Source organism: Ambystoma mexicanum, chromosome 11, assembly GCF_040938575.1.
Source record: "Ambystoma mexicanum isolate Mex_15411 chromosome 11, UKY_AmexF1_1, whole genome shotgun sequence".
Lineage (NCBI taxonomy): Eukaryota > Metazoa > Chordata > Amphibia > Caudata > Ambystomatidae > Ambystoma > Ambystoma mexicanum.
In genome coordinates, this window is record NC_090934.1 from 1,126,633,774 (window position 1) to 1,126,658,520 (window position 24,747).

At 45.9% G+C, this 24,747-nt stretch overlaps 1 protein-coding gene across 1 annotated transcript in view; it reads left to right on the forward strand.

The window, feature by feature from the left end:
* CA12 (carbonic anhydrase 12) overlaps positions 1-24,747 on the forward strand; it is a 1,353,512-nt gene that overhangs the window by 1,069,414 nt on the left and 259,351 nt on the right. The window contains exon 8 of the mRNA XM_069624464.1: positions 7,927-8,053. Coding sequence (XP_069480565.1) covers positions 7,927-8,053 — 127 coding nt within the window. The remainder of the gene's footprint in view (positions 1-7,926; positions 8,054-24,747) is intronic.

The following is a 24,747-nucleotide window of genomic DNA, read 5'->3' on the forward strand; positions in this document are numbered from 1 at the left end:
AATTCTTGTAACCTTGTAACCTACGCCATGGCACCTCAGGGTTTGGACGTATAATCAAATGCAATAAATAAATGAAATAAATAAATGTAACTATACCACATTTCTTCAGCAAATGGCTTTCTAAATATATAATTCAGAAATACTTTTTGTTTTAAATAGAAAATAGCAAAATAAATAATATATACAAGCAAATACTATTCGTATTCAATAATCAGTAAAGTTTTTGATTTGCAGAATAATCTTTTTTTCTGGAATCGGAATATTTTCCAATGCTTTTCGGATTCGTTAATCCTTTGTCAAGGGCCAATCCTGTCTACTTCCCTATAAAAATATGTTTAGATATTGTGTGAATTTCTGTTAACTCTGCTTCAAACTGTTGATTATACCAATTGAATATTATTTATTTGTATTCAGTTCATAGAGCTTTTACAAACATTGCATTATACGTTAAAATCAATGGAAAAACGATCCAAATGCAAATACAAGTACAAATACAAATGCAGATTGTCTATACAAATTCAAGTACAGGTAATGGCACACCAAAGACAAAGTGGCAGACAAATCACAAAATGCAATTTCGAAATACAAATTCAAAATACAATTTCGGAGTTCCATGCCCATTACTTACACTTTATCTTATGCTCAAGAGGAAAACAGAATTACCCAAATTTCAATGTTTACCACTTCTACCTTAGAATTTCATCTACACCGAGGACTGCAATGCACACCTTTTTGGCTTACTGCACAAAAACCCAGACTCATTTAAAAGTGGAAAAGGTCGCTTTAATGTGACAGGCCAAAGCTTACAATCAAAACGCTTAACTGGCTCCATGGCCTAACAAACTAAAGAGATGTTTGAACAATCAATTAAATAACTTAAACATTTTCATTTTCATTTTCCCCCAACAATTAAATAATTAAATAACCAATTTCCTCCCTAATGATCCCTTGGATCCTACCGTCTCCTTGCCCCTTTTCCAGGCGTCCCGCTTTCTCCCAGGGGCCATGCCCCTCCAGGCTCAATACCTGTTCCCCCGGGGTGACCTGCTTGTGCAAACAGCGCCACCCCCTCCTTTCCCGTGTCATTCCCCCATTGTGCTTCCCTCCCCCCACATCAAAAGGGGCCATGCCCCCGGCACCAGAAAAACCCTCCCCCGAGGAGTTCTTTCTGCCCCAACCCCCCCCAACTTTTCTACCTCAAACTTTTTACCCAGTCTCCCAGCCAAGCACCCAAATCCGCCAGGTAGTGATTATTCCCATACACGGACAAGTGTACCCCAATCTCTCTAAAGATAAGGAGACCCTCATATGTTATTTGCTTATGGTCCATGACCTGCACTGCCACCGAGGCACAACATTTTTCCCTATCTCTGTTTATCCCCTTCCTGGCCCGCTCTATTGCTCCCCCACTTCTCACTCCCCTCCACACTCATCGCGGCAACAACTTGGTCCATACCACCACTGCTTGAGGCCACATTTCCCGCACCCACCCTAAGTCCCTCTTCATTTTCCTTAGCAGAGCCAACCCAGTATCTCTCACCAGGTCATTCTCCCCTGCATGCATAATCACCACCTCTGGAACCCCAAGCGTTCCCTCATCCCTGCCAATATAGGAAGCAGCTGATCCCACCGCAGGCCCCCCAACCCGTGCCAATTCACCACCACTTCCTTGTAACTGCACCCCCGTTACCTTCCAAACCCCTTTTCTCCACTTCCTTCCCAGCCCGCTTAACAATTGAATGGCCAACAAATCAAAACTTGCGCCAACTCCCCTTTCTTTCGCGCAGCATCTGAAAAAGAAATTACAAAATCACTGACAAGTCAAAAATATTTCAACAACAGTTGGCCCACAAAGTCCTAACCCCCTTTCCAACATCCCCATTATCAAACTCCCTGCCGTACCCCTTGTATTTCCCAGACCTCCAATGCCCCAATCTTTTCACCTTGTCTTCTGAAAAACCCAGCCTGGTACCCTCAGATGCTGCGCCCATCCTAAAGGAATGAGTCCCAAAAAATCCTCTGCCTTTTCTCCCACTGCCACCAGCTCCTTCCGCAATACCCCTAGCACCTGGAACTGGGCATAAGACCTTGCTCCCACGACCCAGCCGAACCCAAGAGCCCCTTCCCTTCTTATCCGTCTTAGACCTTTTAATCTTGATGTCTAAACCTTCTGTAATTTGAACATCTTCCCATTGCCGTCCCCCCTACCCCCCCTTTTCCCCCGACCAACTCAGAAACCCTGAAAGCCCCCAAACCATAACCACGTAAAACAGTCGCAAACAGCTCCCCTACAAGCAATAAACCATTTGTTCCACTTGTTGTGCCCAGTTTATTCCTTTACAGTCCTGCGTTGTCCCCCCTGCACCGGGGGCCCACGTGCACCCCCGTCCATGCAGGCCCTTTAGTTTATTACTCCTCTCGCCATTGCACCAGGGGCCAAACCTGCACCCCCGTCCATGCAGTCCCTTCCATATAACTAATCTTAAGCTCCTCGCATCCATTACCACCTTTTTCCCACCTGCACCAGGGGCCCTAGTGCACCCCCGTCCATGCAGGCCCCTTTTCTGCCTTACTCCTCTCCACCGCTGCACCAGGGGCCAAACCTGCACCCCCGTCCATGCAGTTCCTTCCATATCACCATCTTCAAGCTACTTGCGTCCATTACCACCTGTTTCCCACCTGCACCAGGGGCCTAGTGCACCCCTGTCCATGCAGGCCCCTTTTCTTCCTTACTCCTCTCCACCGCTGCACCAGGGGCCAAACCTGCGCCCCCGTCCATGCAGACCATTACACATAAATTCCTCTTCCGGCACCTTGCTTCGCTGCTCTTCTTTTTTTTTTTTTTATTTTTTTTTTTTTAGCTGCACCAGGGGCCCTAGTGCACCCCCGTCCATGCAGACCCATCTCCTCACTTCCCCCTGCTGCACCAGAGGCGCTCCCGCACCTCCGTCCATGCAGCCTGAAGCCTACTCACCTTGTCGTGCGGCAAGCGTGAGGGCTTCACCACCGTCGTCCATGCCCTCCAAACGACAGCTACCTCTCCCTTAACAATTTCCACCGTTATATCCCCCCTGGGCCCTTCCCTACCTACGCGTCTTCCTCCTCACCCTTCTCCTGCCCCCTTTAAATTGCCCCCAAAAACCTTTCATCAAACCTTGTGCCCCCCCTTCCTTTTACGATAAACTGAGCCCGACCTACCAGCACACCCCAATTTACCTGGCAGGCGGTCCTTCCCTCCCACCCTACTTGCCCCGCTCCTCGCCCTGACCCACTGTCCCCTGCCTGAAACAATCTGTAACCGGATGCCGACCCGCACACCTGCTGCACTCGTGCTTAAATTTGCACATCCACCTCGTGCAGCCTTCTTTATTGAACGCCCAACATGCTGTCGAGGGCTGTCCACTGCCTCCTCCCCCCGCCCCCCCATGGGCGGGGCGACCAAGAAAGGGCCGGAAAGGCACGGGCAGCCCACTTGTGTGTGCAATGTCGGGGCAGGCCTCGTTGGGGCCATCCATTGCAGCCAGAGATCCATGTCTATCTCCCCCCAGACCGCCTGACTGTCCTCTGCCATTCTCGCTCTCAATTCCTCATCATACCTTACCCAGGCAAAACCCCCAAAACTCGTGAAAGCCTTCCTTATTAACTCCATATATTTAAGCAGGGCCACGCACGCTCCGGTAATTTATCGCAATACACACTGGCAGAAATGATAAACGCCGACGTCCAATTCTCAATAGTCACCGGGACCCTTGGGCGTGAAGCCAGTTCCCTCTCTTCCTCCTTAGACCCCTCCTTTGCTCTCACTTCCCTATGGAGCAATTTAAAGACATCCCCAAATTCCCCCACCTAAATCTTCTCCCTGGTCGCTGCCATCAAGTGCGCCCCCAATGGTTTTGTTATCCCCCTGTATGGCCATTTTTTATTTTTTATTTATTTATTTTTTTTTTCACTTCAACCTCCTTATCTTTTCCAGCTTGCACTTCGAGCACCAATGGCTCCCCTACTTTGTCCGTTTGGACCTCCACTGAGCAAATGCTCATTTCAACCCCTGCGGCTCCAATGGCCTGCACACCAACTTCTTTCCTTACACCTTGCGGTCTAGACCCTTCGTCCCCTGTCCCCCTTCTTGTGACCCCTCTCTGCCATGCAGATGACCATTCCCTGTCCCGCTCACCTCTTTCCACACCTGCCGCCTGTGGTCTGGCGTCCACACCGATGCTCCTCCTCTCCTTTCTTAGAGGGCTCCTACATTGCGGCTGCTAGCTCATGCCCGAGTTGAGTTGATGATCTTCTTGTGAGCCCGGGGCGTCCGCCCCGCCACTCCTTTGACGTCTTCTCGGCGGAGTTGTGGAAACCCCTGCCTGGTCCTCTTCTCTCGGGCGAGGCGTTCCGTCCTCCACCCTGGAAATCCTCATTGCTAGGGGCTGTGCTTCACCCTCTAGGCTCTCCTTGCGCTGACCGAGGAGGGGCCGTACTGAAACCCTCTACCTCCACCTGCCCAGCAGGGGCTGCGCAGCGCCCTCCGCCCTCACTTCTCCTACCCGGGGGGGGCCGTTCCGCGCCCCGCTCTACCTTCCTCTATTGATGGGGACCTCTCCCTCCTTCTCCCACCTGCACTCTTCTGCCGGTATTTACCACCTCTTCCCCTCTCCCCTGTCGCCCCCTTCTGTGCCCCATCACCGCCCCCACTGAGGTTCCCTTGACCCCCTTTCTTCTTGAGCACTCCTACTTCTCTGGGGGTTTCATTCACTCCCTCCCACAATGGCTCCCCACCCGAAATCATTTCGCCCCCGGACGCCCTCCTGTCTATCTCCCCCCTCCTCTTCCTGCCCCTGGATTCCCAAATCTACCCTCTCCCTGCCGCGGGGGTGCAAGCCACCACTGCCGCGAGGGCCCCATCAGCCGCCGCTCTACTCTGCGGCCTGCCCCCCACCTACCTCCACTACTCCTGTTACTTCCCCTACCGCCCCCTCTAACTGGGCCTTAGATGCCCTGCTAATAATTTCCAATGGCTCCCTCAGAGCCCTAGCATCCACCAGACCCCTCTTACTGGCTCCCTGTCCCACCATTTGTGCACCAACACTCTGACTGTGCACTACAAATATGCCCCTTGCCGCTCAACTAACCAAGCTAAGCCCCCGAGCCAGCACCTACCCGTGGAACAATAAACCTCTGCTGGGTAGACCATGAAAAGAAATTGGGATATAAACTAAAATATCCCCTTACAGAGTTAAACCAACTCTATAATTCCACCTGACAAAATAGAACAATTATTCTATTTCCCTTTTTTTTTTTTTATATACCCCCCCACCTAATTAACACCCTGCCCTGAGAAACCCCCCCCCCCTTCGCTCCCCAACTGCCCCAAGCGAAAAAAACACACCAAAACCAACACCCGCGGTCACTTTGGGGCCAAAAATCAAATATATGACACTGCCCCCTGGCTGCTCACAGGCCGCACCGCACCCACACGCTTCCTTCCCTGCTGCAAAACAAAACGGTCCCTTTAAGGGCGCCACACTGCCCCCTTGCGCCCCGCCGCTGAAACCGCGCACAGGGCTACGGTCAGAAGCAGGGAGAAACGCCCGGGGACAAAAACACTCCGAAACTTAATGCCCACGGCCACCAAGATCGCCCACGCCAAACCACAGCTGCTCCAGCAATCCCAGTGCCCCATAGTCGGGAAGCAGAAACCGCTCGTGCCCGACAAGGGCCACAGAAGCCGACCCTCGAAACCCCCCCACCGGGCCACACAGAAGCCCCAGAAAGCGAAAACGAACAGCGCCCGCACGATCAGGAGGAGGTACCTTATTTACGATACCTCCGCTAACGTGTACACCTGATTGACATATAGTATTATTATTTTTATTTATATTTTTTTATTTTTTTTATTTATTTCTTTATATATATACTCTAAACTACCTGCCCCCAATAACTAATACCCTTCTACCTAGCTCCTCACCTCCACTCAACAAAACCCCCCTCACAGGCCCCAATCAGGGAAGGCTCGGGAGCAGGCGACAGGACAATCACCAAGTCCTAACCGTCGCCTGCCTCCCGAACCTTCCCTGAGCCCTTAAGTACCCCTAGGGAGGCGCTCTGCACCCCAACGGCCACTCGCTGGCCGTGTGCAGCGCCAAAAAACTCCCCGGGGGGAAACGCTACGCGTTCCCCCCCCCGGGGCCCCCCTTCCTCACCCCAGCCAGCCCCAGATGCTGCGAGTGTCGGAGGTCTACTAACCCAGAGGTTAACCACGCTGTATAACCCAGTTAAAACAACTAAAATCCATTCCCATCTTTCATGGGAAAATTAAAAACACAAGTAACCATACAAGGGCATCCAATAAATACTTAAATATTAAAACAAAGCGGGCATGCGTGTACAGTACACATTACTAATTGGTTAATTCCAAAGAGATGCATAACCATCCCAATATAGTTCAGGTTCGTTCTAACTCAACACCTGGCATAGGAACAGTAATAAACATTTCACTATTTTCTTTCACTAGATGTTTAGCCACCATGCTCCAGACCCTAAATAGGGTAAACTTGACTCTTTCTCAGTTTATGCAATAATTCCAGAAATCATCTTTTATCACTCCGTACACATGCACGAAGCACCCCAGGTTTGTCATATACACGTCACCTAATTTTTACATTGTGAGAACATGGCAGGGAGTTGCCAAGGCCCCTGGTGCCCCACACATATGGCATATCCGGTCCCCTTCTGGTATCTTACACCTTCCCCCAAGAAAAATCAACAGCAGCAGTTGATTTATTCGTAATTTCAAGAGAAACCGCTGCATTGCATAGGACCGGCATTGCCTTAAATATTTTTGCGTTTGCAAGTAGGTGTGGGTCACATTCACAACATACTTGTAATTTTAAGCGTAGACAAGTGTATAAAGTTGTTGGTCCAATCCCACTTCCTTAATCTGTTTTTTAAATAATATGTTCAATGAGTTGGGCCCTCGTCCTTTAATTTATTAATTTGAGTTTGCCGGACACTGATTGTACCTCTCAGTAAAAGAGTAGAAGCCTGTGAGCATCTCAGATTTGCACTGCTACCTTCTACTATACTCACAAAACATTTTAATTAGCAAATATGGAGATGCGGAGACCATCCTTGATAATTGCGTTTGCATGTGAACACCTTAAAGATTTGCTCAAGTGCATCTCAGAGGTGATCCATGCGTATCCAGGTCTGCTCCAGTTTAAGGCTTTGTGAATACAGTAGGATTCAGTAGGCACAAATCTGAAACACTCCCAGGCATAGCCATATTTTCGTGAGAGGAAATCTTAGTCAATTTGTGTATATCTGTGTACATACATATGTTCTTGAAAGAAATTTTTGCTCTCACAAAGAGGTTGATTGGCTGCCTCTATAAAATTGGCCCGCCAAATGTAATTTTTGGGAAGGCCCTCATAACTGTCCTACTAACACTGACTGTTTTGTCGCGATTGGATAGATTGCCTGGAAATGGAGGGATAGTCTGTACAATGTATGGTGGGCTTGGTTGAAGAAGCTGGACGGATGTATGAACTTTGACAGATATTCTATCAGTGCCAAGGATACCCACATGCACATTTCAAATCTGGGAGCCATGGGTATTATGCATTTCAAACCCTATAGCTATCGAGTGAAAAGGGGGACTCAAGTTCATCTAGAGGAAGTGGACATGATAGAGTTGCACACCAAGAAGAAAATATCAGTTAACGAGCGGGCACATTTTCAGAGGACTAGGAGGATGAAGTCCCAGTTGCCCATCAGTCTCCCCAGTCCTCTCCTTATAGGTCAGGCTGCCTCTGTCGTGATGTTTCTTGATTATTGCCATTGTCGATGTTGGCTGTGCCATGTGGATATTGGTCTAGTAATGTGTTTTTTTATATATGCTTAAACATTTCTCTTCATCTTGCTTTATTCCAGCTTGTTGCACTAGAAACTGCCCTGTATTGTACACAGGAAAATGACTCTTTTCCTTTGGAGATGACTGATAACTACAGAAACCCACAAGAGTTTGACGAAAGGCGAGTCTCGGTTTCCTTTCGTCAAGGTAAATCCAGCACATCTTGCATGAATGAAATATAGACTGTTTTTTACTTAGGGTGGATGAGGATAGAGTCATGATCATAAATTGCATTTGTGGCAGGAGCCGTTAATATAATTTTTTACATGGTCACTTCCTCCTGCATGGGTTTTAGTACAAGTTACAGGTTACCATAAAACATGTTAATCCATAATCAGGATAACGTTTGCATGAGCTTGCAGCACACAGACATCTCTGGGAATTCTAGAATTCTAGATATCGGCTGTATCAGAATTCTGACCTCAGCACTGGACAGCAGTTCTTTGACTGGAATAAAGGTGGTCCTCCTCGCGTTTAAGGAATTTCCTTCTCCAGTAGGATCCTGAGGCTACTTCTGGATCGGACACTTGTCCTACAAGCCAGCCACATGAATAGCCAGTCCTTGCCTGTACATCTTATCCCAAAAACTCCCAATATATGCCTTGATCAGAAAACCCTTGTTTCGATCCCAGAACAACAAAAGCGTTGCTCTTTTAAACCGGGACATACTAGCATCCCGGCATTCATCTGGCCCCTCTTCATTGAAAACGCCTAACAAGTTAATGTGTGAAAGAGGAATTGGCCAAGCCACCAGTTCGGTCTTTTGTGTAGGCATGCATTAAGAATGTGTCACCCACTGCCGTAATGATACTACCTAGCAATAAAATGGCAATATCTGAAAAATGGGGCGAACACCTGGGCATATGATGTTAATGCCTAGAAAATGCCTATCTGATACCTGTACATAAGCCAGAACTTATTTTAACAGGACTTGTGCAATGAACAAATATGAGGACACACATATTGCTTATAAATCAAGTAGCTGATGGCCACTTGATTGAGACTTTTTTGGAACACCAGAATCTATTTTACAGTGGCAATTGGTCCATGAACTTAAAAAGGCTCCCTAGAAATAACACTGGCAGGCCGTTTGCAGTACAGTGTTTCATGTTACATTTATGATGGAGCTAGCTCAAAGAGCTCCGAGGAGAGTGTGTTTTGGGCATTGAGGGTCAGACAGTGACTGTGAATGTTCATGGGTGGTCAGTGGGTGGGTAAATAGCTAACACCCATACGTTTTTCCCTCCTCTCATCCCATCTGCCTCCTACCCGCACTTCAATGTTATAATGTTGGCTTATAGGTGGCGCTAAAGCAACATCTAATGTCCAAAATTAAAAACCTAGGTTTACAAGGACATACTGCAATTATGGGAGCATTTGCCGAAGAACCATTTGCAATTTCAATTGTTTCTAACTTGTGTGCTTTTCTTACAATTGACATCAGCAATGGAAACACTCTCAACTGTGCTGGCATGTGTTGTACATCTACAGAAAGCTACTTTTTTAATGACACCAGCTCCCTGTGACTTGGTGGGCAACACAAGGATGGGGCTGCCGCAGACGAGTGTCGTCCGTGCACACGGTTCTGCTGTGTTACTGAGTACTGTGAACTGAAAGCCGCCATTTTGCCTTGCAGGGAGAGCGCTCAAAGGTGTTTACTCGGGTTTCCGCGCAGGATTTCACGCAAGATCTGAAGAAGCCTTTCAGGAAGTAGACCTCGATGTTGACACGTAGATGGTTATGCCAAAGCTCCGTTTCATGTTCGTGAAAATAAGCCATCCATATTTGGGGTTTGCCGATAAGAAACTATATCCGAAGCAGCTGTACTGGCTATTGTAGTGAATTCAAGGCATCCTTGTGGCAGGTTACTGCATTCTTGCTGCTTTTTGTTCATATGTAATATGCCTTCTCCTTTACCTCCTCCATCACTCTTTGCCGGTAGGTATTGCTGTAATGGGACGGTGCTATCACTGCAGAATCCTCATAGTCGTGGCATAAATCAAAATGCTTCTGAGAGTAGAATGCCCTGCTCCTGCAATGCATGCCAGAAGGAAGAGGGAAACATTAATGCGGTGATGATAACCTGTGTGTGCTTTTAATAATTACAATTGCCGTTCTGCTGGTCTAGGATAAAGTTTTGCTTATAACGAGTCAGGCCGTTGCCCTCTAAGATGTCGTTATGTGCAAGTGCCAATCTGACACACTTTTCAATCAGCATTGTATTGTCTGTCCAGATTCTATGTCAAGACCATAGGTGAGCATTATGCTTCAACTTCTATTTATTCCTGTCTTCAGCAGTTTCAACAAAGAAAAAAACAAAGCATTTCAAACTTTCTTAGATTTTTTTTTTCAAACTACATTTCCCTCTTAACTATGTCCTTTTTGTAGTACCTCCTGTTCCTTTGCTCCACCTTTTCCTGCTCTTCAGCGAGATAAGTACCCTATAATCTTAGCTGAGAGCGTGAATGTTCGTTTTTGTGTATCTCTCAGAACAGGGAGAGGTTGCGTACCGACTAGCTAAATAAGTCGGACTATAACGATTAAACACTCTGCGTGGACTGTGCATTAGCACAGCAGCTAAAGCTGCCTGCATCCCTCGCAAAGCGAGACTATGGGCCTCATTACGAGTTTGGAGGTAGCGCCATGGCTGCCTCCAAACTCGTGTCTGGGTTCTCGGTATGGGGACTTACCCGGTCATTCCAACCTTGGAAGACCCGATAAGTCCCCATTCTGAAATCCATTCTCCATTCCCATTCGAGCCCCCATAGGGCTCAATGGGAACGGGGAAGGAGCTAGTAATGGGCCCGCAAATAGCAGGCCCGTTATTAGCTCCCTGGTCCCTTAGCGGCTCCTGCTAAGGACGGCTGGTAAAACCAGCCGGCCTTAGTGGGACCCGCTAAGGGACCTCAGAATGCGGTGGTAAGGGGTTAACAGCACCGGCATTGTTACCAGTGCCGTTAACCCCTTACCGCCGCACTCCTAATGAGGCTCTATAGCTCTTACAAGCAGAGCTAGATAGGTGCAACCATGCAGACTAACAACACAGCGCATCAGTGGACGTACCACACAACCTGAATCCAGGTAAAGGCACAAGCACCCAGACAGAAGCTATGTCAGAGTTTGAGTGGATTGAGGAGGTGCAGGCATAGCTCATAGCTTCAGAGAAGTGCTGGGGAACTCGCTGGTGAAAGCAGTGGCCCAAGGGGTGAGACCCCAGCAAGACAGACTGGCCATCATACAGACCTTTCTGAGCCAGAAACAAAAAAGCACCCAAAGAACACAGAGCATGTCCACTAAGGCCATCTTAGAGGGCCCATAGGGGTGTACCAAGACCCGGAAGAGGAAGGCCTCTTCTGACCCCCCCTGGGTCAACCTTACAGGGCAGACTGAGGCCCCAGAGGCTACCAACGCCTTCAATAAGCTAAGAGACATAAGTCGGTGGTGCCAAGCCTAACAACCCCCAATCCAGGGGAAGACAATATGGGAAATGAAGGGTTAGACTCAGAACAAGAGTCACCAGAAACTCCACATTCTTTGCAAGAAGGGGAGAGAACGAATGCGGGAGACTTGGATCCCCCCGGAAAGAAGAGATTAAGAAAGTTGAAGCACATGGAAGGATAGCAAAGAGATTTCAGATATGTTCGGACCTGAGAACATTAGACACCCGAGATCTTCGGACTGGAAACCATCTCCTCAAGTAGCCAAAAAAGATGACGCAGAGACTGTGCAAGGCACTCGAAAGGGAAGCGAGGAAATGAGAGCAGAACAGCCGAGACCAGAGCTACCAGGAAAGGTAGCAGAGGCCCCTGAGCTGGACCCCAAGATATTAACCTTTATGTCCAAAACATCGAGAGATCCAGGGAAGGGGATAGACCGATCATGGAGAAGCTGTCGGGAGAAAGTTCTTGATCTCGTAGGGCCACTGACCAAGATCATGGACCTAGCAGAGCGGTCCCGAGACACGGGAGAAGAGGGTGACCCAGAAATCCTGGCGATTTTGGCATAGAGAGCAGTATGCCTGCTGGAAAATGCAAACTGTGCCATTTCCTTGAAACAGAGACGAGGACTCTTATTAAAGATCGACTACAAGCTAGGGGACCTAGCCTCATACGAAGTAGGTGAAGCAGCTCGAGGCGTTCTTTTCGGAGAGACCTTCGGAAAAGAAATGGGGAGATTTGTGGGACATACACCTCCCAGGCGAAAGCCCAAGCCTCCATTAGAAAAATATTTCCGAGCAGAGTTACACCCGGACTGGTCGATATCGAGGTCGAGTTACCAGTCTCTACCAGAGCGCAAGGAGACCTCAGAATAATAGAGCCCACTACTGGGAAAATAAACAACAAGACGCCTTGAGCGGTCATCAAGGAAGGGGACCAGGAAGAGGACAGAACTTCTACGCAGGTGAGGCACACTACATATCCACCAATGGGGGGGGGGGGGAGGACACAGCAATTTTGGCAATACCAGCGCGTGCTTTCCAGCGACGCCTGGTTGCTAAAGACAGCCAAAGGGCTGCAATTAGAATTCACACAAGTACAAACTCCAGAGCCAGCCCCCCCAAAACCCCGATACATTTGGCCCAGACAGAGAGTAAGTTTACACAGCAAGCTCCATCACCTAGTTCAGAAGAGGGCCATCAAGCCATGCATAATGCCCCTATGGTTTGTAAGCAATATGTTCCTGGTACACAGGAAAGAAAATGTGAGACCAGTGATAAATCTAAGAGATTTAAACTGCTGGGTGACATACCGCCACTTCAAGATGGAAGGGATTCACCAGCTGTGAAATACCCTAAGGCAAGGAGACTAGCTCACAAGGATCGACCTAAAAGACGGGTATCTCACGATACCCATTCAAGAACAATACCAACTCTTCGTAGCATTCGCCTGGGGTGGGTGATACTTGCAATTACGATGATGCCCTTGGCCTTCATGAAACTCATGAGACCGATAGCAGCAACGATCAGGGAGAAAGGGATCCATATTATCATATACCTAGATGCGATCTGCTGCTAGCAGATAGCAAGGAAACTTTCCAGTATCAGGCAGGATGGGTAAAAGACCTGCTCTCTCATCACTAGGATTCCTAGTCAGGAAAGTGAGAGAGGTCAGAGGATTTCTGGACAAGAGTGTAGTATCTCTGAGGACATGAGCGAGAATAGTAGGGCTGTTAGCATCGTCAATTTAAGCAATATTTCCAGGGCTCTTCAGGGACTAAAAATAAAGTACCTGAAGCGGAACTGAATTACCCCCAGACAGTGCCCCTATACCTCGAGGCCAGAACAGAACTAGAGCGGTGGCTGTGGAATATGGATGCCTGTAATGGGAAAGCCATATTCGGCCCGACCTAAAAATAGAATCAGATGCCAGCAGAGCGGGCTGAGGAGCCCACTGCAGGAAGTTAGAGACAGGAGGAAGATGGAGCTCAGAAGAACTCCCACTACACATACTGTCTCGAATTGCTAGCGGGTTCTTTGCGATCAAAACTTTCACGAAAGACAAAGTGAACTCGCATATTCTGCTAAAGATGGGCAACATCTCGGCAGTCAGATATATCAACCACCTATGGGGAACAAAGTCCAGACTCCTAGCGGAACTAGCCAAGAAGTTTTGACACTGTGTCTCCAATAAGGGATCTCAGTGACAGCAGAGTCTCTCCTGGGAACACTCAGTGTAGTAGCAGAGTGGAATTCAAGGCACTTGTTGGATTCCAGTGACTGGAAACTAAATGTGGAAGTATTTCAGCAGATAGAACGACTGTGGGGTCCTTTCCACACAGACTTATTTGCATCCAGGTTGAATGCGCAGAAGAGCAGCTATTTCAGCTGGAGGTTAGATCCAACAGCAGGGGGAGCGGACACCTTTCTCCAAGATTGGAGAGGAAATCTCCATTACGCCTTTCCCCCATTTATAATGATGAGCAGAGCCCTAGCGAAAGCGTGCAGGGAAGAAGCAAGACTGATTGTAGTGGCTCTGATATGGATGATGTAACTACTGACAGTCTACCCGAGAACTCTTCCCACAGGAGTACACCTACTCACGGACCCAGTTGGGTCGTTTCATCCTCTGAGAGTGAAAGGGACTCTCCCACTAATGGCATGCTGGATAGCTGGAAATGCTGGGCTCTCCCAGGCATTTTGGTCCAAGCTGTGTGACTGATTGCAGAATCATGGGCACCTTCCACATGGCGGAGCTACGATGCAGCTTGGGGTAAATGGTTGCAATGGTGCAAAAGGAGACATTTTCATCCCGTTTCTGCCCCTATAGTAGCAATCCTACATTTCCTAGCAGAGTTGCTTCAGGATGGGAAAGCATTTAAGACAATAGGGGTGTACATATCCACAATTTCAGCAGGACACTTACCCATCAAAAGTATCCCTTTGGGAGAGAACGCAGCAGTGGTAAGGCTCATAAAAGGAGCCCGATTCAGAAAAACCCCAGAGCCAGAATGCATGCACTTGTAGAACGTGACAGTAGTGCTGAGGCTTCTCGCTAGCTGGCCAACTAACAGATATCTGACCTTGATGCAATGGTCAGGAAAGCTAGCCATACTTTTATGCCTAGTATCATGCAGGAGAGTGGCAGACGTTAAAGCACTAGACGTGAACAGGAAAACGTTCGGACCCGAGGGAGTTAAATTTACACTTGTCACGAGGACAAAAACAGGCTCCTCATCTATATCATACCCCTACTTGCACAAGCGTCCTAAGTGGTGCGTAGCAGCATGCATAAGAAAGTATGGAAGTAGAAGAGCAGAAATGCCAGCAGCAGGTGTGCCACACTTATTAGCACGTAGGAGACCGCACAAAGCAGTCACGACAGCCACCATAGCCACCATGGCCAGATGGTTGCGCAAAGTTATGCAGCTAGCAAGAGTGGGTCTGTCTAAATTTGGCAAGCACTCCGTGAGAGGGGCAATGGCTTTGAAAGCGCTAACACAAGGAGCCACACTATAACATATTCTGCAAGTGGCCGAATGGGCCAGCGATAACGCATTTAGAACATTTTACTTTAAGCCTATACAGTCAGGAGCAGTGGCAGTGATGGGAAGCTTTGAACAAAGATAATGCTTGCCTCCGGTCTTGACATAGAATGTAGATTACCCCTGCTAATAGCGCAGGGAGTCTTCATTTTATTAAAGACAAGGAGGCAAGCATTACTTTCCCGCCCATGATACACACCGGAACAGTTATATGTTAATAATGTGTAATAACACATTGCTTCCAGTTTAGAATAGGGCAGTGTATCCTACTCCCCAACACATTCTTTGTATCTTCATAGGAAATGACCAGAAGAGCAATTGAGCCGAGGTAGATGAGAGGCAGGATTAAGAGACCAGCAAGAACGACCAAATCCAGACAGAGGAAGAAACAGAGTAGTCCAGAAGCAGGGCATCGGGACTCTGTAGTTTCCACGAGTTGAGAGTTCAGTTACAAAGTTAGAGTGCAGTTCAGAGCATTCAAAGAAGAGGTGGAGCACAGGAACAGGAAGGACTATGGTCACATGACAGGACACGAGAGGGACTACAAAAAGGACATAGTTGAGAGGGAAATGTAGTTTTAAAAAAGTTTGATATGGTTTGTTTTATCTTTGTTTAAACTGCTGAAGACAGGAATAAATAGAAGTTGAAGCATAATGCTCACCTCCTTGTCTTTAATAGAATCAAGACAATGTATGGACCAGAGTAACATCTCTTGGCAGCAACCCTGTATCTTGTATAATGAGTTTCCTGCAATAACCTACAAATTACTGTCACTCAAAATAATTTGCAGCACTAATGCACCTGTGACCACCACCCGCTGGATGTATGTTATGTTGAGGCTAATATCACTGCCTGTTACAGATCTCATTTCTGAATGCTGAACCTAATATTTGTCTTAAATTGTGGGTTATAAGAATGTCTAACCATGGATTTAACCACATGGGTGTCAATGGGCCTCATTACGACCCAGGCGGTAAGTTACCGCCTGGGTCGTACCCTTACCACCATGGTGTAAACTATGTTTACACCATGGTGGATGGCGGATTTACCGCCCCATTCCAAGGTGAGTGGGGCGGTAAATCCCCATTTCCCATTTTACCCTTCCCCATTCCCATTTTTGCCCCATAGGGCATAATGGCAGTGGGGAAGGCGCTAATTACGCCACCGTAAATTACGGTGGCGTAATTAGCACCAGGGTCCCTTAGCGCCATGGATTTTAACGCCTGCAAAAAGCAGGTGTTAAAATCACCATGGCGCTAAGGGACCTTGTAATCGGGCGTTAAGGGGTTAACGGCGCCGTAAACGGTGCCGACCCTTAACGCCTCACTCGTAATGAGGCCCAATGTGTTTTAACTCTGTAACAATTGCCCCATGGTGCCGTTTTGCCACTGTTAATTGTAGAAAATTAAGCACCTGCCCAGGAAGAAGAACACTTCTCTAGATCTTCAGAGACTTTAAGGATTACCAGAGTAACCCATTTTTCTACACCAACATTTCACGTTGAAATCCAATTCGGCCAAACATTTGCATAGATGAACCATTGGGGCTTTCTTTAAAAACACAGCTAAGGTTCATGTTCTCCCTAGCCATCCTTGACCGAACCTGCGCATTAAAAGGGCAAATTGTTTTGTGGCCCCATTCATCGATACTGAAGTGGAAATGATTGCAGGAGGCGAAGTTGGAGAAGGAAGAGATGTAGGCATAATCATCAACCCTGCTATTGTTAAAACAATATGTTCATGATTGGTCTTGGGCACTATCTAATGTCTCCCCTCTGCAGCAGCATGATGCTAATTCTGCTAGCGTAGGGTTTTGACAATCCAAGTCTTTTAGTCTAGGGCCCCTGAGCCACTTGGGCCCTCGATCACCTCAGTCGCTGTTCATTTTTAATGGCTCTGCTCACTTTTTCTGTTGGTCTGTTGGGGGGAGACCACACAACCTCTTAGGTGAATGCATTGGCACACGGGTTACTTGTGCCTTTTATTTAGTGCATATTTCTGATTTGTATTGGCTATCTTGGAAGATGTACAGTAGTGCATCACGGACCATATCCCAGCAACATTAGAGAAGAGGGAGGATGCATTCGCTACTCCTGATTTTGCTTTCAAAGTAGCAGTAAGGGCACCTGAAGTAGTGGTACAGATTGAAATGGTTTGGCACACAACTTTCTAATGTCACAGCAGGATTCTTTTGGGGTGGGGGGCGGGGTTTGGTTCATTTTGGTGGCACAGTTACTAAAATATCACCAACACCATTGCTATAGAGAGGAGAGCGAGTAAAGAGGTGCCAGAAAGCTGACTCTTTGGTTGGTATGACAACTAAAAATGTGGCATAATCGGCTGACACACTAAATGTAATTTATTGTTCTATTAAGCAGATGTAATCCAATAGTGGCTTGTTTACCTCATTTTCTCCCGATTAGAAGTTCTGTACTATGTCATGTGACTGTCACTTTCAAAGCTCGGATGGCGTAATGATCATTCTTTTTGCAGCCAGAGGGAGTTGGTCTATATTTGGGCAACTTTCTGGCACTGTTGGGGAAACATGTAGATTTCCTTTTCTGGATACTGTTATGCTGCATGCGATTTATGTTTTGCAGAGGTGCAGTACCACTGACAACATACAGGTGTCATTGTAAGAAATCGATTTGAGATTAAAACTACAATGCAGGACAACTATAACCAAAAGCTGCAATTATACATAAATATGTTACTCCCCACTTGCACTGTGGCCTCCCCGTGCTTTTGCTCCTTCCCCCTCTAAAGCTGTTGCTCAGGCCACCTTAGCACCCCCTAGTGCTGTTGCTCTGCCCCCTTTGCCATGTCATTACCCCCACGCCATTTGCGCTGTCACTCCTTCCTTCAGAAGTTGCACCATACTCCTGGGTACTGTTGCTTGCCTACCTTTCATCTATCAGATGTTTTTATTCTTCCTCCTAGTGCCATTTATTTCCTATTCTTTCTACTACAGTGCTTCTCTCACCCGCCGGCGCTGCCCTTCATTCCCTCCCAGGCTGTCATTTTGTTTCCTCTCTGCTGTCATTACTCATTCCTTCCCTCCATACTAAATTTAAAATGCAAAAAACGACTAGAATCAAAACTATTGGCTTTGCCAATGCTTGTTTTTCAAGTGAGGGCCTCACTTATGCAGACCAGTGTCACCAGCATGGCTTTGCTCAAACTTTCAGTAGAAAGGCAGTCAGAGTAATGCAGATGGTCCTGGGGAAAGCCAGCCTATATCAAATCATTAAATGATGAGGCAGTATCTCCCTCCTGATTTAATCATGCAGGCATTAATGGTGAGTGTGGAAAGTGTAGTGCTTTAGCTCAAATGCTAATTGACACAAATAGTATTGCGAATATGGGATTCAAGCCAATCTCTATGAGGATGGCAGTTTGCCTGCCATAGTAACTTCTCTGTTTTTTTTAGGGTTTTTTCTCTATGAAATGTCAATTTTTCTCCAGCATTGGATCTTTCATAGATTCACGTGCTGTGAATTTTCCCCTTCGTTAGGTTGGGAATCCTCATTATCATAGAACAGTTTAATTTAATTTTAAACTGAAAACTTCAGTCAATTTAGTGCTCTATTATCATTCTGGGTCATACTGCCCACAACCAATGGAACAGGCTCCCTTAGTTACACCCCTGGAGGCCATGTTCAGATTTTTTACTGCATGTTTCGTGTGGGGGTCCTCTATCTCTCTCTTCATTCAAAGTTATTCGTGAATAAAAATGAAAATTTGTTTTTCGACGACTGATCCAGTATACCCGTTCTGAGGAATTTTATTTGGCGTCGCTCCCGCCTATCCGCGGTCCTCCCGCTCACGGTAAACCGTCTTCAGAAGCTACGACATTCAGACCTACTAGAATGTCCAAGGCAAAGAAGAAAAGTCTCTTTAAGGATTGCACCCGATGTTGCCTAAAGAATGTCTTCATAGAAGATCGCCATGACAAGTGCCTACTGCCTCCACCCTCACCACATTGTTGAGTGTGATTGCCAGTCCTTTTTCAATAAAACCCTGAGGGATCATCATCAGAGACTGGTGGCCTGGCTTGACGATACCCTCGGGACGCTGACTCTGCTTCTCTATGGAGTCATGGTTTGCTAAGGTAAGGTAGGTCTACCCTGCAAACCACCTTTAGTAAGAGATCAAGATTGCAGGACGTACTGTCAACAAGCAGGAAAAGGGCGCATGGAGCACCCCTTGCACGTTCTCCGATGAAGACGCCAACCAGGACTTTGGACAAATCTCCTACTTTATCCACGCTGCATGCAAAAGGTGGTCCAGTGTCTATATCTGCAGTAGGCAAAGGGCACACAACTGCATCTAGATCATCAACACCATCCTCGACAGCAGCCACACCCATGCTATCCACGACCACTAAGACCTCGTTGGCGACCAGAACCATTGATGACCAAAAAGATCTCGTTGTCCAATGCACATGCCCCATCAGCATCAACTACATCTAAATTCTCATCAACTTCAAAGACCTCATAGACTGTAGCACTGCCATCGGTGGAATCGGGTGACATTGCATATACATCCTTGTTTATGGAAACCAAATCCACATCTAAAACAACCTAATTCTCATTGACTATACCAAAGACGGCGTCCATCTCGCTGCCAAAACTGAAAGCATCAGCTTTGCTTGCGCTTCCCTGCCCAGTTCACCCTCTAGCCCTGGAAACCAACCCAGATCCTGCTATCCAGCCTTCAGGAGGAACTACCTGATTAACAACTTTCTGCTTCTTCAGAAAAGGAGTTCAGCCCTTCCATCCCAGTACCAGACATGCCACCTCCAAAAACAATTCCAGTCCACCACGCTCATAGGCTCCCATTCCAATGGGCACCCTGGCACCTCCTGCCCGTAGGCACACCTCTATCAACATCCGGAACACCCTGAAAGCTGTTGTATCTGAGTTTCAGCAGAGTTACCAACTTCAGGCAGTTCCAGCTGCTCCTCACCTCTCAAGAGATCACCAGCATCTACAGAGGCTGCTGCAGATAACAGACACAGAATCGGTGCTTGACCCCCATGACCAGCAACAATCCGTCCACACCACGGACACTTCTGACAAATTCAATGATCTAATCACAGCAGATGCAGAATGAAGGAAGTCCCTACAAGGGATTCTCCCCCAGACTAAATTGGATCTTTCCATGCCTTGATGGATAGGGCCAACAAGATGTTCGGTATAATGCCAGAGGACCAGAAAAAGACAGCCTTCTTTACCAACGGCACGAATATACACAGGAAGTCTGACCTGGCAATACCCCTCCTAGATGTCATAATAACAATCTTTATTTTGAAGCATATAAAAACTTAATAAAAGGCATAAAAACATATCAAAAACACACAACAGCAAAATATACAAGTATATTATAGCTATGTAAATACAATAATCCGGTTTTAAAATACATTTGCAGTCAGACCAATATAATTTGTCAGCATTGGTACCATTGCAGCATAATATGTTGTAACAATTTCCACAATCGGCTGCATTGTTACTTCCAAAAACATATATACAGCCACTGCAACCTCTCTTGTTGGTGGGGAGTATATATATATATATATTGTAAGAGGATTCAATTCAACACTACAGCTAAGTCAATGCCTAGTCTGGGATACTGAATGGAAACCCTTATTGATATATCTTTATGTCCAGTTCATGCGTTCTGGATGACTACCCCTATATAACACCCCTCTCTTGGACTCCCCCTGACCCCACTGAGCCAAGAAGTAGTTCTGTTTTGCAAGTTTAAAAGGTTTATTTGATAATTTAAAATATATATATATCACACTTTATAATAAATTAATAATTGAATAGCACACTTAATCTGATATGATAAAGATCAACAACGGAGAATCTGGCACTAGCACACTTCTTATAATCACTAATGAGTTGACATGAAATGGATAAGGTAGCACACTGGTAAATAGGAACAAAAGAAGAAGGTGGTACAAAATGCTTTATAGAGTTCAAATGGATGCAAGGTTGAATGAATGAAATGCAGTATAGAAATACTCAATATGATTTCAACAAAACAATGTAATCACTTTTCTCTGGCAATCCCCCCCCCCCCCCTTGATGCAAGGCAAGGAAATGGAAGGAAACACACAGTTCTCAGAAATGCAATCAAATGTGATTCAGTTCACCCTGGCAAGCTTAGACAACAGAAGTTTAAAAACACAGGCCCAAATTGCTTTGATATGTGCTGGCAATGAATTAAAAAATATGCTAAATTGCTTTTAATTCCCTTTCAGAGGTTCAGGGTGAGTGGTATCTAGTTAATATTAGTCCAGGCTCACACTAGCAATGATGCAGGGATAGTTAGCAGGTTAAACGAAATTCTGGCAAATGGAAGGCAAGCAGCAGCAGTTTTTACATGTGAAGAAATTTGCAAATCGCGGTAAAATTCGCGGATGCGCCGAGCGCTATTACAGAGGAACCACAAGGACTATCTCTATCGTTTTGGGGTCCTAGGAAAGCCTAGGATCTCAGCTTCAAAATGAAAGTTACTGCAAGTCTCTAGCACAAACGGTTGCGGAGATATGAACGATTGAATAAAGGTCGTTTTTCAGATTTGAAATTTTAAACGCACACTTTTTCAGCTTTAAAAATGATGGCGGGATAACACAATTGCTAAGCTGCAGTTCTACTTAGGTTAAAATGGATTGAATTATATTATTTTAACTAAGAGATGGGTTCTACACAGTTTTACTATGTACTCACACTATATTCTTGAGTGAAATGGGCCTCGCCATGGATCTGGTCAGGTTTTAAACTCGCCTCTGGTCTCTGCACTTCACAGTGATCTGGGTCAGCTCTCTCTGGTTCTCTGGTCTGGGTCTCTAGTTCTGGATAGATTGAAGTCTCTAGTTTGGCTCTCTGGAGGTTTGATGGAGGTAAAGTATGGATTTTTCCGGCAGAGCGTCCCGCTGCAGATGGAATTGAAGGTCCCTATCTGTCCTGTCTGTCTGCTTTTATGTGTTTAGAATGTGGGTGTGTTCTAGCATCACTGACCCTACCTCTCTCTCAGCTTCTAATTGGTCAAACTTCCATTTATCATTTGATTGGGGAATGAACTGTGAGTCAGAGGGATGTCATTTTATGGCTTGCAGATAGGACACTCCTCTGTCAGATTGCACACATTCTATATTTGATAATAAAAGACATATTTCAGAGTTACACAGTTGTTTGAAATTACATATACATGGTGTGGCTGAATTTAGCCATGTCTCTGTCCAAATCTGCTGTTTCTAAGAGCTTGCATTCAGGAATGGCACATAATTGACTTTTTAACTGATTTTTCACTTTCTGACATTGACCCAACTTTACATACATGTGTGCAGGGAGTAGGGACATTAACTGATGAAGTTTCAGATTTTTAACATGCATACATTTAGAGTAATATCCACTTTTCCGCTAAAACCCCCCTGAACACGCCACCGGGTCGAAAAACCTCTTAAAATGTGGGCAGAAAAATCACAAGAATTATGGTATCATTTATAAAATTTTCACATGTCCGCTCTATGAGTTATTCATCTTTTTAAAGTTATGTTCTGGCTCCAAAGGGGTGTGGTTTACCCTCAGCACAAGGTTGAATTTCTGGTTTTTCCAGTTCTGCCAAGCCAGCTTGCTCTCACAGGCAGTGCTCCTCCCCTTTCCTCAGGAGGAAGCCACTTTTTACGACCATTTACGACTCCTGCCAATAAAACCTTTGCCTGAGCCAGGACAGGGCTTTGTTCACTTTCCTGCAGAGCACAGGTAATTCAATTATCAGATAGATGGCATATCCTTAGTGTGAGCAGCAAAAGGGCAGCTAGGCCTGGGAACACAGCTGTGACTCAAGTTTCACTCCTGATGGGGGTAGTTGCCAGGCAGAATTCAGTTCCTTAAGCCAGGTTTCAGATAAAATGTCACTTTTTGTTCCCCAGTTTCTGCATTCAAATAAAACTAAACATTTTTACATATGCAGCTAGAATGCTGATTCTAAGTGCAAAACTATGGCATTTCAACAGTTACAAAGGCATGTGACACCAACATAGGTCACTCATTTAATCTAAACATTTTCGATTTTAGTGTCTTTAATCCAGTGCAACTTAAACTGCTGCAATCCACAGCTCAGCCAGTCTTGTTATAAACCTTCAAGTCACTTCAGAATATCACTTTACATTGGATCCACCTCTCAGTAAGTCTTTCTTTGGCATGTTTTGGGTTCATTCATTTTTACACAAAAAAGTAAAATCTGATGTGGTTTTAAAATGCCGGCTTTTGGATAGTGGTGAGTACTTGTACTGCACCCATTTTTGGGATTTAAGAATGAATTCCCCCCAATTCTAGGTTGCATTTGGCAATCAGCATTGCCATTCCCAATGGTTTCAGACTACTGTGAGGGTAGTCCAATGGTGGTTTTAGGCAGTGTCCTTCTGTGCCCATAACATCGGCAAAAATGGGTGGCAGCCTATTCTTCCTGCATTTCCCTGTGCATTTTCTGGGAAGCTCTGGCCATCATGATGTTTTCATGTCAGTACTGCACAGTTTTGAGGTAGGGCTCGGATGCATGGGTAAATACATCCCACAAGATATATATATACATATATATATATATTTGCTTCCTTAACTGATCTACAAGTTGATTTCCTTAAAATTGGTATTAAAAATATCCACACTGGGCTATTGAAAATTGGACAGAAAAATAGAGAATGCGTAAAATCACCTGGTGGAGTAACACTATGTGGTCACAGAGAGCTCAATTCTGAGCCAATGAGATTCCTGCCACCATGCATGTTAATTAATGACAATTTGCCCTTAAATGGAACAAAACACTCCTCTTGCGTTACAAACCAACTTAAATAGTCAGCATGGAGCCTCTTGCAGCCGTGATCATTATACTTAAGGACAGACTGTTTCTTGGACTCTAGGCTATCATGTGACTCCCTTCTACAATCCATAAATTTTTTCTGAACCATAGACAAATCGTCCTTTGAGATGCTTGCAGGAGTAGCATAGATATTCGCGAGCCCAAGAGATCTAAATGCTTTTTTCATATTGATCAACCAGCAGATATTCCTGCCAGCGTCTCAAATCATCAGATACTTTATAATCTCTTGTTTTAAATGGTGCTTATCTTGAGACCATAATCTTATCCAAAATGCATGGGGCTTTAGGCTTATATGATCGTCTTTATAATCTAGCCTTAGTTCTCGATAGAACAAATCAATTGAACTGCTCTTTACAGCCCCCAATACATTTCGTAGGAATCTGTTTTCCTTGAACTGGATTGGTAATACTGAATACTGACCCCACACCTCATCCCCATATACACATGGTGCTACTGGCCTGGCCTGATAGATGTTGAGTGTAGTATTGATAGTTAACCCGCCCATCTCTGATCCAAACCTATGTAGAGCACCACAAGCTTGAGGAAATGTCAACGTCATCTCAGTGATATGATCACAACAGTTTACCCAGCTGTTAAATGTTATCCCTAAATAGATACATTTGTTGACCCAGTCTAGTTTTTGGCCAGATGCAAAAATACAAGGTAGGTTTTTATTAGGCCTGCCAGCGCACATGATTTGGACTTTTTTGCGTTTAATGACCGATCCCTGCATCCCATGCACTCGACATAGCCAGCACCAATTGTCTGTAGCGCTCTTGCAGTACATGTTAGCAAAACATTGTCTGCGTAGGATATTACGGAGATGTTTCTCCCAGCAAATCTGGGCTTGTCCCTGGTCACTTTGTTTAGTTGTGCTGCCAGAGTGCTAACAGAAAGATTGAACAGTACATACCCTTGCCTGACTCCTTGCACTACACTGAATGATGTATGTAATTTGCCTCAATTATCTAA